General features: G+C 42.0%; 1 protein-coding gene across 1 annotated transcript in view; it reads left to right on the forward strand.

Annotated features, from left to right (window-relative positions):
• Positions 1–20375, forward strand: part of sema4f (sema domain, immunoglobulin domain (Ig), transmembrane domain (TM) and short cytoplasmic domain, (semaphorin) 4F) — a 55337-nt gene extending 34962 nt beyond the window's left edge. The window contains exons 2-15 of the mRNA XM_005751883.1: positions 10289–10437; positions 10796–10855; positions 14454–14552; positions 14933–15041; positions 15178–15297; positions 15394–15545; positions 15623–15804; positions 16130–16271; positions 17158–17371; positions 17619–17728; positions 17820–17971; positions 18213–18268; positions 18390–18580; positions 18685–20375. Of these exons, the coding sequence (XP_005751940.1) occupies positions 10289–10437; positions 10796–10855; positions 14454–14552; positions 14933–15041; positions 15178–15297; positions 15394–15545; positions 15623–15804; positions 16130–16271; positions 17158–17371; positions 17619–17728; positions 17820–17971; positions 18213–18268; positions 18390–18580; positions 18685–19392 (2444 nt within the window). The 3' untranslated portion in view covers positions 19393–20375. The remainder of the gene's footprint in view (positions 1–10288; positions 10438–10795; positions 10856–14453; positions 14553–14932; positions 15042–15177; positions 15298–15393; positions 15546–15622; positions 15805–16129; positions 16272–17157; positions 17372–17618; positions 17729–17819; positions 17972–18212; positions 18269–18389; positions 18581–18684) is intronic.
• The last annotated feature ends 613 nt before the right edge of the window (positions 20376–20988 follow it).

Genomic DNA, 20988 nt, shown 5'->3' on the forward strand with positions numbered 1-20988 from the left:
CTGTTCTAGTGTGACAGATATTATGGCTGCTCCTGCTCTGTTTTGGCTTTGGAGAGTCTCTAACTGTTTAGTCTGAGTTCGCCGGCCAGAGATAAACACAGTGAGGCAGGTGAGCTTGTCTTTGTGTGAAGGATGTTACTGCGTCATGCGGTAACGCAAGTTTCCAGACACGTTTCTTTCCGAATTTAATGATTGTGGGGGTTGATATTAAATACAAGACCAGACTTTTTTGTTACCCCTCAGCTGTAAAAGGCTGACGGGGTATTAGTGTCTCCCCCTTGGATGGGCGGCATAGATGCTTAAGTTTACAAATGCGATAACTCGAAAACCAGTCGAGAAAGGATTTTGAAATTCATACTAATTCATACAAATAGGTCTATCTATTAAAAAGTCTCGGATGAGTTTGAATCTTAGTCATGTTGACCTCAAAGTCAAGGTCAGAGGTCAAGTTTTCGAAAAATCTTGTGAATGCGAGAAGAGTAGGAAGAAGAATGAGGATTTTCAAACTGATACCACAGGTGTGTCATGAGGCTGAGAGGTCGTGGATTTCTTTTATTTCACCAGCCCTATCAGGGTCATTCTTTCACCTTTCCATAGGCAGGCAGTTTATTTTAGGCCTTTTATTTTTATGTAATAAATGATCAGTGATATTAAGAGATTCTTAAGTTATGTAATGAAGCAGTACAGTCTTACTGTAAGATAAAAATAGCAGGGTTGTGTTGACTCAGTGACTCATTCATACAGGCTCTCACTCTTTCTTGCACATACACATACATATACACATATACACTGGGCTGTATGTACACACATCTCGTGTGAGAGCTGATGAATGCTGCCGGCATGCAACTTCTAAACCAACACACGCACGCACACACACATGCTAATCCTACAGGGCATGGGTGAATTTAGGGCAAGCCTGATTAGTAGTGCTACTGCTTATCACCCAGAGCCAGAGAAAGAGAGACAGGGGGAGAGAAGCGAGAGAGAGAGAGGCTGGGGGTGGGAGAGAAAGCGGGAAAACTGGGGAAAAGGTAGTGGGAGGCTGGAAACAGGGAGAAGGAGGGGAGAGAATCATCAAAGTATAAACACACAAATGCGCACAGCATCCCACCCCAAGAGGAACAGTGGAACAATAAAAAAAAATCCCCAAAGAAGCAGAAGAGGAGCAGAGCATGAAGTGATGAAGTGGATGATCAGTCACTGTCACCTTGGACCTCCTCTGCTTCACCTTCACCCGTACTCCTCCATCTCCCCGTGTCTCTCACTAATTTTCTGCTCTTGTCATTCCTTCATACTGCACGTTCTCATTTCTCGTTTCCCAGCCTCTCCTTTGCTTGACATGGACCTTGGGAGTTTTAGTGAGTTTAAGTGAGAACTCGAAAGGTGAGGCCGATGCTGTGCGTCAGGGTCATTTCACATTTTTTGATGTCTTCACTTATGAGCTTAGGAAAGATAATGGAACTACATGACCTAAAAAGTAGGCACATTGATAAAAGAATAAAGTTTTCACATTAGAGAGGGAAATATTATCTGTGTTTATCCCAAGTCTGAGTTTAAAGGTGCAATATATAAGATCTAACGCTGTGGTTTTATCAGAAGCTTTAAATTCTTGTCTGTATCCCATAAAAGACTCATTTATTTGAAAGTCAAAAGTTTGTAACAAACTGAAATTGTTTTTCTAAGCTCAATTTTTTGACTGGATTGTTAAATCATGTCTGGAAGGAATCTTTAGCGAATCGTTTATTAATCCTTAGTAGACAAGTCCTGACACTATAACAAGGAAGGGCTTGAGTCCTGTGAGTCTCCCTGCTATTTATTAACATTTATAGCTTCAGGTTAGATTATTGCAATAAACCTTAACTGTTTAATTACAATCATATTTCTAATTTTCTCATTTGTAACTAAAGAGGATAAGCCTAAACAGCTTCGGTTGAGATTCACCAGAATGAGTTACCTACATCGTTGCGGTAGGGGAGTGCAGGCTCGTTTTCTGTAGGTCGATAAACTCACACACAATTTAAAAAAAGAACACATCAGCGTGACCTCAAGTAGGAGTAAAATGTTTGCAGCCGCTCCTAAAACGGTTACACACGCCGTGTCACCGTTAAAGGCCCCAAGATTTTGTGGGTTTCTCAGTATGCGCTTTATTAATTCAGCTCAGTCACGCAAACCCCGACACTTCGCTCTGATCGGAACTGCGTTTTTCATTTAGTTGTTTCATTTCGGGGGCAAAATTGGTCTTTTTATTTTAATATAGCAGCTGTTAAATGTCTTACGAGCTGTTACATTTGACTTGATGAAATTCACAGACGCGCAGGCAGCCCGCTGCTGCGTCTCTATCATGTCTAACTCAAAGGAAAACAGGCGGCTAGAAAAAGAGCTCTGCAGCGTGTTTGAGCTATTGTCACTCTTTATATTAGTTTATCTGTTAAATAATCGGTGTATTTTACTATATATACTCAAACTCGTATGTATATGAAATAGATTGGCGTTTCTCATTGTTACTCTTACAGGTGGTAAAGACTTGATCTAATGTGAGCAGTAAGCGTGTTTCTTTGGATTTTGCCTGATCACGTGTAAAAGTACCAAACCGCAGCTGCAAGCACTTCAGTGAAATTAACTTTTCAGTGGAATCAACAGTTGCGTCCATACATAAAACATGTCGCACACTTGTTAGGTTTTAGCCTTTTTAGCTTTGGGCTGAATCGGTAGTGACTGCTGCTTATAAGAGCTGAATGATGAGCTCTTTCTCTGGATATTTTGGGCACGCTGACTTCGTGCCCTTGTGCGACCATTTAACATCTGAAACAAGGCAGAAATTCACAGCGAATACAGAGGAGTACAAGAGGAGGATTGTCTGTCTGCCTTTGACTCGAAGCCTTTTGATCTCTGTCACACATTTCCAACAAATTCGACTGTGATGTTTCATCATCAGAGACGAACGTGGGGTCTCGAAGATGCGGGCCGGCCTTTTCCTCTTTACACGTTTACGTTTTCATTTTAAATTCCGAAGCACTCCGCGTTGAGCTGTCCGCCTCCCTCTCCATCACTTTAACGCGCGCCTCTTTGAAACAGGATACGGCTGAATAGCCGACTGCTGTCATCAGTCAAAACAAGGACAATGAGCTGCTGAGGAACAATAACAAGGGGTTAACCAAACATCACACACACATGCACAATCGAAGTAGATGCTTCTTATTGTGAAATATATTTGAAATGCATCAAAGTGGAATTATTTAGCCTTTATTTTATATCAGCAAAGTGAATTCATGCTACAGTAACAACTAGAAGAATAACAGATTCATGACTACATTTTCAGTGGTTACCCAAAAACAGAAACTGCTCAACAGCCGAATCTGATAGAAGCTGCTTGAGAACCCATTGTGCCACAAATGAAGCTTTTAAAAGCTTTTCGCTCCACAGGTTTTAGTTCTGCTAGGATTGGGCGATTTGCTTCATAGTCCAATTGTTCCATCATCCCTGCTGTGGCATCACTGATCCCCTGGCGCAGGCGGGTCAGCAGAGGAGGCTAGTGGAGAGCGCTACCCGCTAACCTCTATAATGCACAACGTGTGGCCTAAACACAGGAAACAAGTTGATGGATGACAGTAAAACACAGCAACAGGCAATTTATTTTTCATTTTTAAAAAACATTTGCATTCAATGGTGAAGCCTTCGATCTTTGGTAATTAGTTGATTAATTAGTTGATTTGCATCAGAGAGATGCAAAACAGTGCTTTAGTCCAACAACATGACTGGGTTGATGTTTATGGATTTAGCTCTTACAGCGTAGACGATGACCTTGTATGGGGGTCGTGTCTTCGGAGTTACAAAATCCCACCATGGATTCCTCTCTCGTGATTTCTTTGACAGAAGCAAGCAGAGAGATTTGTAAAACAGTTGTTTAGGTGTGCGCTGGTGAAAAGCTCATCAGCTCGACCTGCTTGTACTGCATCAAACCTGGCAACACTGAGCTTAACCATATTATTTCTATCACTCAAACAGTTAGGATTTATGGCTGCGTGTAACAGACATGATGGTTGTCTGCTTTTGGATGACACTGGCTGCCTGCTCTCATTCAACATAATGCACGCTGAAGTGCTAGCATGGAGCAGGGGAGCCGGCTAATGCGCGCGCTGCCCAATGGGACAATCTGCCAAAATCTGGTCTGTCCTTTTTAACCTTTGAAGTGCGTCTGCCCCCGACTGCTGCAGAACAATTCAGAGGAAACAGCAGCTGGAAAATTGGAAAATGGCATTGAGTGGATGATAGTGCTATAAATGTGTGTTTCTGCAGAGTGTGGGATTGTGTTGTTCGTGCAGCTGTGTCCTGTCTCACCGTAGGGGCTGACTGAGAGACTGTGGGGGCAGGAGCCTGTGTGTGTACGCCTCTCTGCATCTCTTCTCTCCATCCCGTCGGTTTTGATTGACAGTTGAACAAGGGAGGTGTATAATTTATCACTTCCTGGTTGGTCCAGTCCCACAATGCCCTGCAGTCAAGGTTGGTCCCCCAGAGCAAAAGCCAGTTTATTAAACTCTTAATGGATACCCCCATCACACACACACACACACACACACACACACACACACACACACACACACACACACACACACACACACACACTCTGTGTCGGCCTCCCTCCCTGGCTGTCTCTCTGTCATGTTTAATGTATAATGAATGAATGATTCATGGCAGGGGAGAGAATTTTGTATTTTAGGACTACTTATTCATTTATACTCACACCAGTCGCTTTTAAGTCAGGGTGTGATTTTTTTGCCAGCATGTTTAAGGTCACCAGGTTTTCTAGATGCATCATATGAATCTTTTTTTTTTAACGTGCATTTCCCGATTCCTCGACGAAACCTGCATCTTCTGTGTGGTTTCAGTAACATTCGACTTATCGCAGCATTTAAAAAATGAGCCTTAGTGGTTGCGACTTTTATATTTGTATACATGTATTTATCCACACAGGAGAATAAAGGCCTTTATTCTAAGAAATAATCAGATCTCTGTGTGTGACTGCGCTTGTGGCGGGGAAAGAAAAATGATTATCACGATATAATCAGCAGGTCCCTGTGCACAGTTAAGACATAAATTACCTTAGTGAGCCTCACTCAGTCCTGCCTTTGTGCCCTTGACAGAGGGTACTTATTTGCACTTTTGTGGTTTGGAACCTTAATTAAACTATTCTTGAACAGTTTTGTATATAATGTAACGGTGCAGACATGGATCTTTTTTTCTTTTAAAAAAAGGTGGAAAATTAGTTGCAACACACCCAGTAAGTGATTATTCACCAGCACACTTGGAAAACAAATCACCTTTGTGTAGCTCCTTTCTAGTCTTAGACGACTCAAAGCTTCATCTGTCTGACAGCTCCACCTGCGGCCACCAGGTACACAGAGAGTAAGGACAGCTTTGAACCGGAAACCGTCCTGCTGTGAGGCAACGATGCTGACCTCTGCACCGCTGTGCTGCTGCAGATGTACAGGGCGGACACAAATCAAACAGAATGTCAGAACGCTTTAGCTGCTTTTCACTTAACTAAAAGAAAACAATAAAATCTAACAGTAAAATCTATATTTTTACCAAATTTGCTCGACAGAAGCTGTTAATCTTTTACTGCTGCTGGCAAATTCATCTAAGTTTGCAGAAATTTATTTATTTTTTTACTGTAGCTCTATTACTGAGAATACAGGATTATTCTACACTCTTTTGGTCCTTTTTGTGCTTTACAACCAACCTGTAACTTTGCCATTTATTTCAGTCTCACAGAAGTTTCATGCTATTTGAAGCCCGGGCAGTTCTGACAGAGTATCTGCTCAGCACCAAACACTAGTTAAAATGCCAGATGTGTTCCTCAGGAGGTCATGACGGGCAAAACAGAGCTAAAAAAGAAGAAATTGCTTGAAAATGCATTAATGTAGCAATGTGCCCACGCTGTGAAGAAGCTGTACAGTGGTTAAACACAGGCCTCATTCTAATAACCCTTTAGTGTGCTAATCTACTTTATTCTACAGCACAACACATGGATTTGAAAGATTAAAAACACAAAATCCTGACCTCCTGTTGTTTGTTGCAACATGTGTCCTTTTCCAATGACACACAGGAAGTGGGATGCGGTAGGTTGTGCGCTGCAGTCTCCTGCCGTCAAAGAGGAGGCATTTACCCTAACCTGCGCAGCATCCTCTTTCCCCTCTGTGACACACGTCAAACCAAATGTATTCATAAAACCCTTGAAAAAAAATGTCGATGTCATCGTAAAGATAAAAGACGAATATGGGATGAAAAAGAAGAAACTGCACAGTATTTCGTTGCGCCTCTTCTGCTGTGTGTTTCTGGATGGATTGGTTTTGAAGGTGTGTGAGTGAGAAGGGCAGATGGCGTAGCTCTAGGAATCATCTCCCTACATTAGGGTGCACAGCAGGTGGTGGACCCACGTGCATGAGTCTCCCAGTTCACAAGGACATTTCTCCAGACTTTGCCTTCGGCCTCTGTCACAAACACTCATGTCTGCTTCGCTCTGTGTGTGGGTCTCTCTGTGTGTGTATGTATCAGTCGAGCAGGAGGAAGTAGGCAGCGCAGGGAGTTTAAAGAATTGGGGTCTTTTGGTGCTATGAAGCTGCAGGGTGACAAAAACGTGGATGATGACAGAGCAGATAAAGAGAAGTGACAAATATAAAAAAGGAGACAAAGTGAGAACGAGAGGGAGAGGTCTCTAATGCTTTATTGCCTCCTGTCTCGTCTTTCATTTGAAGCCAGCTTTGACTGACAGATTGAGGAGGGGAGCTGTTTATTTCAGTAGCTCGGGGTGTAAAAGCAAAAAGAAGGACGCCACACTCCAAAAGAAAAAACTTTTAATCAAGGGCAACACTTCACACATAAACACACAAGTGTGCTTGTGCGTGTGTGTGTCTCCTTTTATTATATTGATCTCACTCTCCTTCTTAATATTGGCTGCTTTTCAGGAAGTGCTAACCCTCCACTAGCAAATCAGTGCCGCTCTCGCTTGTTGACTGCCTGGAGGCTTTTTTAGCCGAACAGATGGCTTCTTAGTGAATGAGAAATGACATTCATGTGAAATGTTACAGGAAACAGACACAGACTGACTGGATGAGGGAGTCTGGATTCAAGGCGGGGGGACGTGAAAATGTCTGTGATTCAGTTACAAGCAGATGTCAGCATGTTGGGGTCTTTTTTTTTCCATGCCACACAGACGGACACCCAGATGAGCTCTAAGTGGAAAACCGTGTCAGCGCCGAGCGCCATTTATAAAAGTGACTTGACGTAGTCCCACCCACTATAACAAGAAAGAAAATGATTGTTCTCGTTTTAATCATTTAGTCGACAGCTGCCAAATTGGCCGTCGTGTTCCTTCAAACTCCATTTGTGGTCCTCGCAGGATTTTCCTCCAGGAATGCTTTCTTCTACGTAATTTGTGGAGTATATCACCAATTTGAAATTACCTCTAAATAGAAAAGAAACAAATCTTTGTGTACTTTAGATTGTTTGCATTGCCTGTTCTGTATTTTTCTAACGTCTGTCAGTGTCACCTGCCCTCCCTGCATAATAATAGAGGCTGTGCGCTATAATTCTCTCCTCTCTATCGTTCTAATTTCTAAGTAAGAAATGCACAAAGGAATGCTGCTTGTTCTCTTATGGCGGCGTTCGTAGATTTGAAGCATGTTCATGACCATTTTGATGGTGACATGGCTTTTCACTGAAGGGGAAGTAATGCAGTATTTCTGAGAAGCATGCATGCAGACGCAGTTATCTCTTGTTTGGTTTCATTATCAGAAGTGATGCTGCTTTCAGTCTTATTTGGTCTGCGGTGTACACATTTATTTATAGACCAGGTAAAGTTAGTTAACTTTAGATGTTGATATACATACACAGGAAGGGATCTGACATCACTTCCTGTATTGCAGCCACAGAAGTTGTTCTGAAGAAAGCTTTTAAATTAGAATTCAGATGCTACTGTGAACCATCGTAATTCGCTGGAACTTTAATATAATACAGTTGCAATATTCACTATCTATACTATACGTTCCATAAATGCTGCTCTCTTTACCATTGTGGGAGCTTTTGAGGGTTTATATAGTGCATGGATTGTATAAAATTGCAGGCAATGAACAGGCAGTGTAAACATAAATGGCAAACAACGTAAACATAGTAAACTGTGAGGGATTTCAGAGAGATTGTAGCAGGCTGTTCTGCGTCAGTTAGCTGACTTTTCTGTGCTTGAGCTGCTGCTACTCTATGTTTTAGTGCCATCTTATCTTGCAGTCAGGGCTCAAACATCAGGTATTGTATTATTGTATTGTCAACCACATTTAACTCACTGATTCAGCATATTTACAGAAAGGCTACAGGTGTTGTGTTCAGTGCCGTTCACAAGGAAACTTCAAGATGTGGACTGGGCAGTCCAGAGGCTTTCCAATCATTTTTCTGAGCCTAAGACCACTGAATATTCAAGTGATTCACATGATTTTTTTTAAAGAAATAGATGCGTGCTTAGCTGGAGATTCGACATTTGAAAACAAACTTTTCATTTAAACCAGACATAAATGATGGTCATTTAAGTTGAACTCTTAATATAAGAAAAAGAAGTGCAAATTCAACAAAACCTCTAATTTTTTACATGATAAATGTGTAAGATTACAGAAGATGTTCTGGTAACTCATTGCCCAGATTCATAATAATGCTCTTTTTTGTTTCACCCATATACCCATTGTTACAAAACAGAAATTTCTAAAGTAAATTGTGGAAAAAAAGGAACATTTCTGTCATTTATCTATTACTTAGCTATTTGTTGTGCTATTAATGGCGATGTGATAGGTCTTTATCAATAGAAAAAGCTGTAACAACTATGAAAATACAGTTAACAGTTCAAAAACTCCTTGCACTCCTTCATGTTTTCCAAAGCATTCTAACGGGCTGAATTGCAGTCTTTGCTGGGCCGATTATGGCCCCCAGGCTTTATGTTGGACACCTTTTCTTTAGATTTTAGGTGCTAGGTGTTGAGTTTGACAGTAAATGTGTGTATATAGGTGATAAATACAGTTTCTCATATTATAAAGCCACGTCTGCCCTGTGAACAAACATGGGAGTTGGTTCTGTTGTTAGTCATTAGTCATGATTCATTAATTGTTTAATTGTGCAAGTGCAGTGAGTAATGCACATTATCTGTTTTGCTCTTGTTAGTTTGTTTGAGGTTAAATTAACACCACATGCTGCACTCATTAGCATTTATCTGTCATCTGATTTGTCATCTGTGGTGCAATGGCGCTTCTTTATTTTGTGTTCCTGTGTCTTTGATTGGGACGTCGAAACCAATCGCCGGCCCCGCCTTCTTTGGAGGCGAAGCCGTGTCTGGCTTTCTTCGTGAGGCTAAAAAAGGGTGACATTGGAGGACTTTAAAAAAACTGCTAAATCACACAAACACACACAATCTCTCACCAGTACTCAAAAGAAGTTCAGCACACAGCTGTGCTCTTTCCTCTCAGCAGCTGGGACATCAGTACGCACACACGCACAAACACACGCACAAACACACACACACACGCTTTGTCCTAGAGCTGAAAGAGTGGGAGGGAGAGTGACTGAGTGAGAGAGCAAACAAGAGCTGGAACACAATTTAAAAGCTTCGGGGATTTGATTCATTTGATAGTTTTTAGATTAAGGAGAGAATTATGGCTGATATTACACACCATGTATTATGTAGAAGATGAATCAGTTATGTATTATACATTATGATTATGCATAATTTAGTTTGTTGTATTTCCTCCTCTGCAGTGGATTTGCGTTTGAACCAGGACGGCGTTTAAAAAGGAGGCAAACAGAAGGTTGTTTCCAGAGAGCTGCAAGGAAGGACGGAAGAGTTGGAAGATGCCTTTGTTGTAAACAGTATATCACTGCAGAGAGAGAAGGGCAGAAAAATGGCGGTAAACATCGAGTGAAAAGAACGATGAAAAAGTCTCCGAGAGATTAGGAATTAATCTGCTGCTCTGATTGTGTAAGAGGACAGTGTGAAACACGGGTTACGCTCATCTCTCCCTTCCTATTCTCATCCCTCCATCCCTTTATCTCTTTAGAACTTCTTGCTGGGAATATGGTGTTTGCTTAATAATCTCATCCTGCCAACCATTTGTTTCCACAGTTACATGGGTCAATGAGGCAGCGAACAGATGTATTTTTTTTCCAAGCCCTGTTTTCTGAGTGTGTCTTTCCAAATTCATTTAGATCCTGTTATTGACATATATCACCCTCTCTCACCCCCTCTGTCTGACAGACACCATCCTGGGTTCGGAGACTTTCGGCGATGTGGCAAACTTCAGCACCTTCTTGCTGGACCGCTCATCGGGCATGCTGTTCCTGGGTGCCAGGGATGCCATACTGGCTGTAGACACCAAGAAGCTCAATGAAAAAAAACCATTAAAGGTAGGCGCAGTGCCAGTGTGTGAGTAACCAGGCAGCAGCATTAAACCACTGAATACAGGGTGTATCAAAAAGAATCAGGCTATATGCGTCCCCCGTCGCATACGTCCATATAATAGTCAAACTTGTCCCATACTTGTGTTAGCGTGTCTGGAGTCACTGCAGTTACTGTTGTTATGCTACCTACCAGCAAACAAGTGAAACTCTTTCTAACAGTGCGACAGCGGTGTACAGCTGTGGATTTAAAGCATTAAATATATTTTGTGTTGTATTTGGTGCTCTCTGCCAAAGCCTGTATTATCTTTGTGTATAAGAAAACTGACAGACTTACTACGTCTGTGTATCTTCTTTCTTCCTGCAGATTATTTGGGACGTCTCAGACGACAAGAGGAAGTCATGTGAGGGAAAGGGAAAGACAGAGGTGAGAACAGTGCATGTGTGCTGCTTGTGTGTTGTTTTTGTCTAGTTCAGCCAAACTGGTGTTAATGCAAAATTGTAGTACTGTCTTAAATCTTGCTATTCTGAAATGTGGCTTTGACTTCCATTGTTGCTGTTTGAAACCCAAGAACAGACTGGAAAACACAGCCAGCACTGAAACTTGTACTTCCTGCAGGAACTCAGCTCAGTCGTACCCAGATAAAATCTAATGAACCATTTGAATGTCCATGAACTACGCTGATCGTTTCTAATATTAATTGAGTTGCTATGTAAATGAGAATATCTGGCTTAACTGTTTTACAAAGATTGCTGGATAAACATAAACACAGTGGACTAGAAGGTATTAATAATAAGCTATGACGAATCCCAGCCTTTGCAACTGAGGAGACAATGCATTTATCAGATATACCAATAATATGTATGAGAGTCCATTCATACTCCACCCATATATACATGAATGGTGCACATGACTAAGCGCATGGTTATCGATTGAAGCTGTAAAGATTTTGATGCATGCAACAAAGTCTAGGTCTTCATTAAGAGAAACCAATGTAGACAAAGAGGAGGTTAGTGCTTTTATATATATATATATATAAATCACCAAAGACTTAGATGTCACATGTCTCTGCTTTTATTTTGTGCTGTGCCGTACATTTGTGTGTCTTTGTGTGTGCTTTACAAACCTGTGCTGTTGGGCATTGGATGGGAAGTTCTGGGATTTATGCCAATGCCCCAGTAGGGGTGTGTGTGTCTGTGTGTGTGTGCTCGCGTGCATGTGTGTATATAAATAAAGAGAGAGAGCGATAGAGATGAAAACCCAGAATGAAGTGGATGTGGACTCACAGATGTCCAGTAACTGACTACGGAAACTGATTAACTAGAGTGCACTATCCACTCCACTGTACATGTCAGCATGTTACTCTGCTCTGACCTAACTGCTCGCAGAAACACACACTTGATCTACATTTCTTGTACCTGACTGATTTATTGGTTTAAACAAAAAGTAACAGACTGAACCAGATCTTTTGCTGGCATAGTGGAGTGTGCGGCCTGAGAAAAACACAAAAGATGTCCTTAAATGACTGGATAATGCTCCAAATTGAATCAGACCAGAAGAAAATCTCTCAAATCAAAGATAAACAAAGCCAGTGGAAGGTCAGCGGTTCAAAAGAGAAGGAAGTGCAATTAGTTTTGACCTGTTTTTTCGTAAACATCATCAGCACAGTTTGCTGTTCTCTACTGTAAGGAGGTGATAGACTGATAAAGCCAGGAAAGGGTTGTTTTTTTCTACAAAGGCATTGATTACAAGAATATACGTGAGTCAGATGGTTTAAAAAAGTGGGGGAGGGGGCGCAGGAGGGGAGTCGAACCAATAGAGAGAGAGGAAGTGCAGGGGAGAATAAATGAAGATTGCAGAGACAAGACAATAGACTCAACAAGAGAGTACCTGCCCGTGTGTGTGTGTGTGTGTGAATCATGTGAAAACTGCAGACTCAGAGACAAATAAGGACACGTTAGTAATAGCTTACTCCTATCAGCAGGACATTACTAACTACAGGATTACAGGAAAAGACGTGGATATATGATAAAAGATCTGACTTGAGTTTAATTCTGTCATCGCATTCATCATAAGGTGTAAGAAAACGTCAAAGCTTTAGTAAGTAGTGGGTGTGCATGTATACAGTCATCATACTTTACTAGTTATTGCTTCACTGATACTAAAATCTTAAATGCTTCTTGGGATTTTTTGGTTTGTAAGTTTGAATCTTTTCCGGTGTAACCCCCAACACCCCAACATGTCACAACACATGGCTTCCTCTTCCTGAGCCAAGTTCTGCTGAAGGTTCTTTCCTGTGAAAAGGAAGTTTTTCCTTCCTGCTGTTGCCGAGTCCTTACTCATAATTAGTTGTCTGTCATTCAGCTGAAAGACACTAAAACTGCACTAATGTGTCATCTTCAGGTTCAGAGGGAGTTTTTTTCTCCTCACTGTCACCAAGTTCTTGCTCAAAGTGGATCGTTGGAGATTCGGTTACTGTTTATAACCCTATAATATAGAGTGGCTTGAGATGACTATTGTTTCAATCTGGTGCTATATAATTCAAATTAAATCAAATTAAGCTGAGGCTTTGAGGGAAAGACGAAAACAACCCCTGTCAATCAATATTTACTTAATTTACTTCAGGTACTACAGTAGCATCACTGGATATGCTGCACTGTCAAAACTGTTGTGGAAGTGCTTGCAAGGAGAAAGTCTGCAGAAGAGAAGCAGTGAGAAAAGTGCTGGACAGAAAGAGATAATGGAGGGTGAGCGCGGAGCATGAGGTCAGGAAAAAAAAGTTGGACCATGTCCTCTCACACACATACATCAGTAATTACCGGGAGATTGCTTTGAGCAGGTAAATGTCAGCAAGCATGAAAAGCTTTTAGATGTTTAGGTGGCAGGACTTTTTATTTCTGCGATGCGCACCGAAGTCATTAAAGTTTTTACTATGAAAGATGTATAATTGGAGGCCATTTTAATCAAGAGTACAAAAGAATTCAATAAAATCAAACAGAATAGAATAGAGCCATTCGAGCCACCCCCATGCCAGATTGTGAATGAAGCTTATTAGTATGAATGGGGTTAATTTGGGGCCAATGAAATAGCTAATCCCAGGCTGATCCCTTTGTTACCAGCCTGAGCTCCACTTCTGTCTTTCTCTCGTTCTCTCGCTCTCTTTTTTGGCTCTCTGTCCAACTCACGTGGAGCTGTACCAGCATGGAGGGCTGGGGAGGGCTGGTTTGAGTGACACGATCTGTGCATCAGAGAGGATCAGGTCTCTGGGGAGGTGAATCAGGCCTGGAGCTCATCCAGGATGGCACACACACACAAGGCATCACACACACACACACACACACACACACACACACACACACACACACAGAGCTTAGTAGAAATTGCTCACGTCATGGTTTCTTGGTAACTGGCATGGGACAGTGAGGGTGTTTTTCCATAACAGCTTCTGATGTGTGACAATAAGGAAAGAAAAATAAAGTTTGCTCAAATATATGTGTAATCTGGTGTCATGCATGAAAGTGGATGATCTCAAGTTTCATGCCTGTGTGTGTGTGTGTGAGGCCTCGGCTGATAGCAGTGGGAATCTCAGGTGTCACCTCCAGCAGCGAGGCATCTCCAATTTCCTGTTTTGTTGTTCAAAACTGAACTCTTTACCCTTTAAACTCTTTAAAACGGCTCATGAAGAAAACACCTTTTTGTCTCAAAGTTCAAAACATTTTTGAAAATCATTAATCATTTGGTGTTCAGCAAGAAGAAGAACAAAAAAAGGCAGAAAGTTAATGTTTATAACGAAACTTATTTATATATCAGTGTAGACGAAGGCTATTTTATCATATAACATACCTATTGCCCTTTTTCACTGAGTGAAATCATTCTTAATCCAATGTGAATTTAACTCTTATTAAACATGTGTAATTATGAACATATTTGATGTATGTCCTGATTGTTAAACCGAGCTTAAAATGGAAACAGTATCACGCCTTCTATGTTGCCTTTATTTTTTACTGTTTGTCTCCCCCTGCAGGGCGACTGCAGGAACTACATCCGACTGTTGGAGTTCCTAGGAGATGGTCGCATCTATGTGTGCGGTACCTATGCTTTCGACCCTCAGTGTGCCTTCTTGGTGAGTGCGTCCATGCGCTTGTAGTTTAGCGACTGATGCATGATGATGACCTCTGACCCCGCTCAAACAGACAGACATACAGACAGGCGAGCCACAATATGGTTACATAATGGGTTTGAGTTTGCACATACAGCATTAATGAGTGCAGATGGATCTCCCACACTTGTACCCATAATGCGTTTATACACCACCTGCAGTGAGGTCTAAAGACTTTTCCAGGCTTCAGCAACACCTTCTCACAGTAACTATTTTTAGGAGTTCATAATGAATGAATTATGAATGAAACAGTGTAAGTTGCCAAAAAGCAATCTGTACAAGATCAGACAGAAAAGCCTGTAATTAATTAGGAAATATAAGTCCTTTGTTTCTCTTCTCTGCAGAATGCCACTACATTTACTCTGGAAGAAGTTGATGGAGTGGTGAGGATGGAGTCAGGGAAGGGAAAGTGTCCTTTTGAGCCTAGTCAGCATTACACAGCTATTATGGCAGGTAAGTACCACTGTGTGTGATTGACTGATTAAGTTTCCTGGTCAAAATGAAAATTTTAAACAAGAGTTTTTAAGCTCTCTTGATATCTTTATATAAAATAAACATTGGCCTTTCTCTCATTTTTTTTGCCTTTTAGATGGTCTCCTTTACACAGCAGCTACCAGCAACTTCCTGGGAACACTCTTCGACATCTCCCGGGCAACGGGCCCTGAGCAGGAGCGCATCCGAACTGAACGATCCATCAACTGGCTCAGCGGTAAGAGACACATTTGCCCACAGTCACACATGCTGACCCCGCACTTTCCCACAAGGATAATTAGAACTGTGTGTCTGCGGGTGTTTTTTCTCTCAGACCCAGAATTTGTCAGCTCAGCTTTCATAGAGCAGTCCGCAGGAAACCCGACAGGAGACGATGACAAAATCTACTTCTTCTTTAACGAGGTGGCCAAAGAGTATGACTTCTACACCAAAGTCAAAGTACCCAGGGTGGCCCGGGTCTGCAAGGTAACCCACTGTCTTGACTGAATCATTGATCCCTATATGTGATTGAATCCCTGTTAAGATTAACTCTGTCTGTTCAGTCTGATGTGGGAGGGATGAAGACTCTGCAGCGACGTTGGACCACCTTTCTCAAGGCTCAGCTGGTGTGCGAGGACAAGCCCAGCGGCCAGCGCTATAACGTCCTAACTGATGTTTTCACCATGCAACATATTCCAGGCGACCCCAGCAGCACACACTTCTATGGACTGTTCACCTCCCAGTGGTAAGCCAAAGAGTAACCAAGAGGCCAGAGCAGAGCCTTGGTCATACGAGATATTGTAACACTGGAAATGTAGTTTCTTGCTGTTGTCTTCTGCTGTTGTAGCCAAATATAGATGATCTATCAGTGGATATGGTGCAATACAGGCTCATTCACAGTTTTCAATTGCATGATATAAAAAGTATAAATAAGCATGAAGCTGTTTACTTGCTGTAGCTTCATGCTTATTTTCCAAAAAAAGACGATGTGATTTTACTCTTTTTAAAAAATGAGCTTTTTCCTTCCATACTTAGCATCATGCTAAACATTTATTTTCCCTTCCTCACAGGGAGCAAGTAGACCTGTCGGCCGTGTGTGTTTTCAGCCTGTCTGACATCAGCAAAGTGTTGGATGGTCCATTTAAAGAGCTGAAGAAAAGCTGCGACAACTGGATCAATCATGAGCCGATCCCCTCACCGCGGCCTGGCCAGGTATTAAACTGCACTTTCACATTTTCGATGATTTACACTGCTTTTCTGAATCTAAATATGGCAGCCCGCAAACATCACGGATGATTTATTGTTGTTGTAGAAGATTTTACAATCTAAATAATGCTTGGTTTACACTGAACATCCTCTTTAAAGTTCAGAAAGGAGGAGACATTATGTGAATTTCTCTAGTGGATGTTTAGGAATCATTTCTTTGATCCAAGGCGTAACTTGTTTGGTCCAATATGTTTTTATCCTGCCAAAAATACTTGATCTGTTTGGCATTTAAAACTGAGGTTAAATGAGGTTTGTTCTCTTTTATTAGCAACGTGTCCTTCTGGATATGATCCAAAGATACTCTTTTACTCTGACCTTTTCCCAAAAGGTCAGAGTAAAAACACAGTTTCTTTAATCTGTGAGAAGTTAGTGAATATGTTTGGTGTACATATATTTATTTTAACAGTTATATTTAACAGGGTGGCACACATGTTCAAAAGTACAGCCATCTGTTTATCTTAATTTTAGCCATCTATTCAAGTACAGGCTGATTTTCAATCCTCTGTTCAGATTTTAGTTCCACAAATCTTCATCCAGTGCATTTATAATGTGAACTCTGATGAGGCGGATGTATAGACTTTATAACATTTGGTTTTGCAAGAGTTCTCAGCTCTATATATTAAAAAATAATAGATGAAAATCAATTCCAGGCTAAATTTATACCTTAGTTATTTCTATAAACATGATATCTTCACATTTTAAAGGAGGCACATATGAAATATTGTGAAGCCCTTTGGAAGTTCAAACTTTAAATGATCTATCAGTGCATGCATTTTATTTGACTTTACTACCATAAAATACTAAGACACACCCTTTCCTTTCTTTATAATAGTGTTTAAACAGTGCATTAAAGGCGGAGGGCTTTGAGTCCTCCCTAAAACTTCCTGACAAGGTGCTGACATTTGTGAGAGACCACCCTCTGATGGAGAACAGTGTGACTGCAGCATCCCTGCTGGTTCGAAAGGGAATCAGTTACACCAAACTGGCTGTAAATCTGAAGGACGGCAGCGAGGAGCAGAGGGCAGCAGTGCTGTATCTAGGAACAGGTGAGAGATCAGACAATAGAGACGACAGAAGGATATAGAAATTGTAGTGCGTTTAAAATTGTAGTTAATGGAGACAGCTCCCTAAAGCTGAACTAAGATACAGATAAAGATAATGGTCCTTAGAAACTGAATCCTGAAGTCAATGCAAAATTGATAAAAACCTAAACTTTCACAAGTTGTATTAGAAGTTGTGACACGAATGTGAAATAATTAAATAAATAAAAATAAATAAAAAAATGTGTTGCAGACCGTGGGGAGCTCCACCAGGTGGCAGTAGTGGGCCAGAATGTCACCTTACTGCAGGAGACGACTCTGTTCACATCACAGGAACCTGTTAACAATATATTACTGCACAAGGTAGAGCGCACGTGTACATACACATACTATAAGCACAGCCGTGCTTCGTTCCATTTCTCAGCGATTCTGCAACTGTTCTCCGTGTTTCCAGGGCCACGCTCTGGTGGGCAGCCCTCTGTCTCTGGCTCGTGTCCAAGCTGAAGGCTGCGCTCTGTATCGCAGCTGTGAGGTGTGCGCCAGAGCCAGAGGACTGGGCTGTGTGTGGAGCACAAAGGAGGAAGCCTGCAAGCAAACAACAGAAGAGTGAGTACTACAGGAATATCACAATGAATTGGAAATTTTCCAGAAAAATGGAAATGAAAGGCAGGCAGCAGCTGTATAAGGTTATAAAATACCACAGTGACCCATTTTTATTCCAGCAATACTTTCGTGTACCAATGTTTTCCTAAGGAAAAAAAAAAAGGAAATGTAATACAGAAAATTGAGCTATATGTAAGAAGCGTTTATAACATATAATATGTTATAATTTTGCCCTTGTGTGCAGGCCCGGTCCCGGTGATGTGGTAGACGCTGCCTTAAAAAAGTGTAATGTAGCAGAAGGTAAGTTTATACTTTCATTTAAGATAACGTGATCGTCGCCGTCCAGTGTGATTGTGAGTGAAAATGCCTCTGCTTTTGTTAATCAGCTATTCGCTGTCTCCGTTCTCGCCCTCCGCTCCAGGTCGCTGCAATCCATCGCCCCAAGTGCTGCAAGTGTTCCGGGGCCTGCGCCTCTTGTTGTCGTGCGTCCAGCTGTCCCCTCGGCCCTGTAGCTGGGAGTATCCTCCCCACAGACACACCAGGCAGCACAACTCTGACCTGGAGGTGGTTGTCACTGACGACAATCTGGGAAACTATGTCTGCACGTGCCAGGTATGAAGCTACGAGGCAGACCTGTGTTTGCTTTTCTTTTGTTTTTTTTGCTATTTATTTGAAAATAAGGACTTTTTTTTGTCTGTGCTATTTCTCTCATCTAGGAGGGGGGGCCGGCAGTCAGAGACCCCACCCCTTGCCGCAGAGCAGCCTATTATCTGACACTAGAAGCTCCCAGTGTCGGAAAAGTATCAACATCCGAAGGTCGTCATATCCTGGCCTTGTACATATTTGCCATCTTACTAGTTTTAAGTTTTGTCGCCGTCCTTATCTTCTTTGTGAAACGGCGGTGTGGGATTGCCCGCGACCTGCCAGATAATTCGTTGTCATCGGGAAAGGGGCGGGACTTGCTGGGTTCCTCGGCCACTCCTCAATCTCCCAGCAGCTCCAGCCTTTTCTCGGATGGATTCCGGATGGCGGAAAAACGAAACGGGACGGCGACTTCGACCACAACAACCACGCTCCTTAGCAACCATGGAAACGGTGGGCACAGTTACAGCGACACTCTGATAAGCAGCAACTCCAGCAACGGCCATGGGAATTCTCTGTACGCCAACTGCAACACAAGCGGCAGCGGGAAGAGGCTTGGCCCTGAATTTCTATCACCAGATATGCTGGACAGAAGGACGGGGGAGCGGGAGAGAGTGAGGTCTGAGGGGGGAGAGAGAGAGTCAGGGGAGGCGGAAGAGGTGGAGGAGGGTCTGAGGGATGGGTTGGGGGAAGGAATGAAAAGACTAGAAGAGGAGATCTCCAGCTTTACCATGTTTAAATCACCAGCACCGCTGGCTAGGTGTGAAGAAAGTTCGATATGAAAATGTTCGATACCATTTTGCATCCTCCAAAAAACCTGAAAACTACTGGAATCAGTGCAAAGTGGCTACTGCCAAATGCCTTTGAATACGAGCTGTGACGTGAGAGAGACTTCAGAGATTTATGAGAAATATAAATTTATGTCCAAGCATGTGAGAGATCTGTTATGCACAGAGAGAGCTGCAGGACAGAAATCATATGACAGTGTTGGCATAGACTTCTTATAATGAGTAACTCAGGATGAGAGCTGTCGCCGATGTACATATAAATGTAAATATGAGCAGTGTGAACAGGTGATAATGGACTTGAAACTGAGTGATTACATAATTCTAATATTACAAAGAATCAAAGATGAAACGTCTACATCTGTAGACATGGAAAAGCCATATTGTCTTTCTCCTTAACCCCTGTTGTTGTTTGCTCTCATTTGCTTCTCCTGGAAAGGAAAAGTGCACTTCTCTCTCACCGCCTGTCTCTCTGTCTCTTGCTGTCTGTGCTTCTCTTTTTCACACACACCACTTGAATCCCAAAACTCGATGGGATCAAAGGCACCAAAGGACTGCTGAGCCATAGACTGCCCGGTCAGACCTGGGCCTCAAACAGAGAAACGTCACCGACAGAGATTTAGAACCATAAATTCACTGAGGAGCCTTCACATGGACTGCAGTGACTGTGACGGGGCTGTCCCTCTCTGCTCTGCCGAAGATGTGCAGAGGCTGATAGGTTCAAGGTCCGTCAGACTTGTGTCACTGTGGAAAAGTGTAGTTGCAGCGAAGACGCGAGAAACTGAATGCTGCTTTCTGTCACTGCTCAGATTCACCATCACTGAGACAGAAGTCGTTCAAAGGATGTGAAATTCATTTCAGTCTCTAGGAATGGACCTTATAGACTCAAAGACACCATCACCTCATGTTGTGAGTGTGGATTTTAACATAAAGTGTATTGTTTTGTCACGTTGTTTTGTAATAAAACATTTAAAAAGTTATTCCTGTTGCCATACTGTCTGCTAACAGCCTGGATGTGGGGACATGTAACAAATAGTGACGTGTCCTTCTTTTGAATGCACAAAGCAGCTTCTGTGCCTCATGTCTGTGTAACTGTCTTCACCGTAGTGCGTATGTGGTCCTGTTTGTGTCTATGACTGAGTGTGGGTACCTTGGTACATGAAATACATGGATTATATTACACTGTTGCAAATGCATCCTTTCATTTTTCAGTTTTTTAACTATACAGTGATGAGCTGTAAAGTTCAACAATTTCCCACATGTCTGCTGTAGAGCTTTGACTTCCAGTAATTCATCATTCATACAGTAATGTTTGTTTTTTTTGCTCACATGCTAAGGTAATGGGTTGCATTTTATTTTTTATTTATATAGCGCTTTTCAAGGCACCTAAAGCGATGTGTAATTCCACTATTCATTCACTCTCACATTCACACACTGGTGGAGGCAAGTCTGCCCTGAGACTGAATTTGTCCTTGGGTGAAGTGTCTTGCCCAAGGACCCCTGAGCCACGGTCGCCCCAAGGTTTCAAAATGCTGTACAAACAGTACAGAAATAGAGCTCAGAAATCCAAAGAATCCAAAACACATGAGAACA

Source organism: Pundamilia nyererei, unplaced genomic scaffold (assembly GCF_000239375.1).
Source record: "Pundamilia nyererei isolate P.nyererei 1_Seehausen unplaced genomic scaffold, PunNye1.0 scaffold00331, whole genome shotgun sequence".
Taxonomy (NCBI): domain Eukaryota; kingdom Metazoa; phylum Chordata; class Actinopteri; order Cichliformes; family Cichlidae; genus Pundamilia; species Pundamilia nyererei.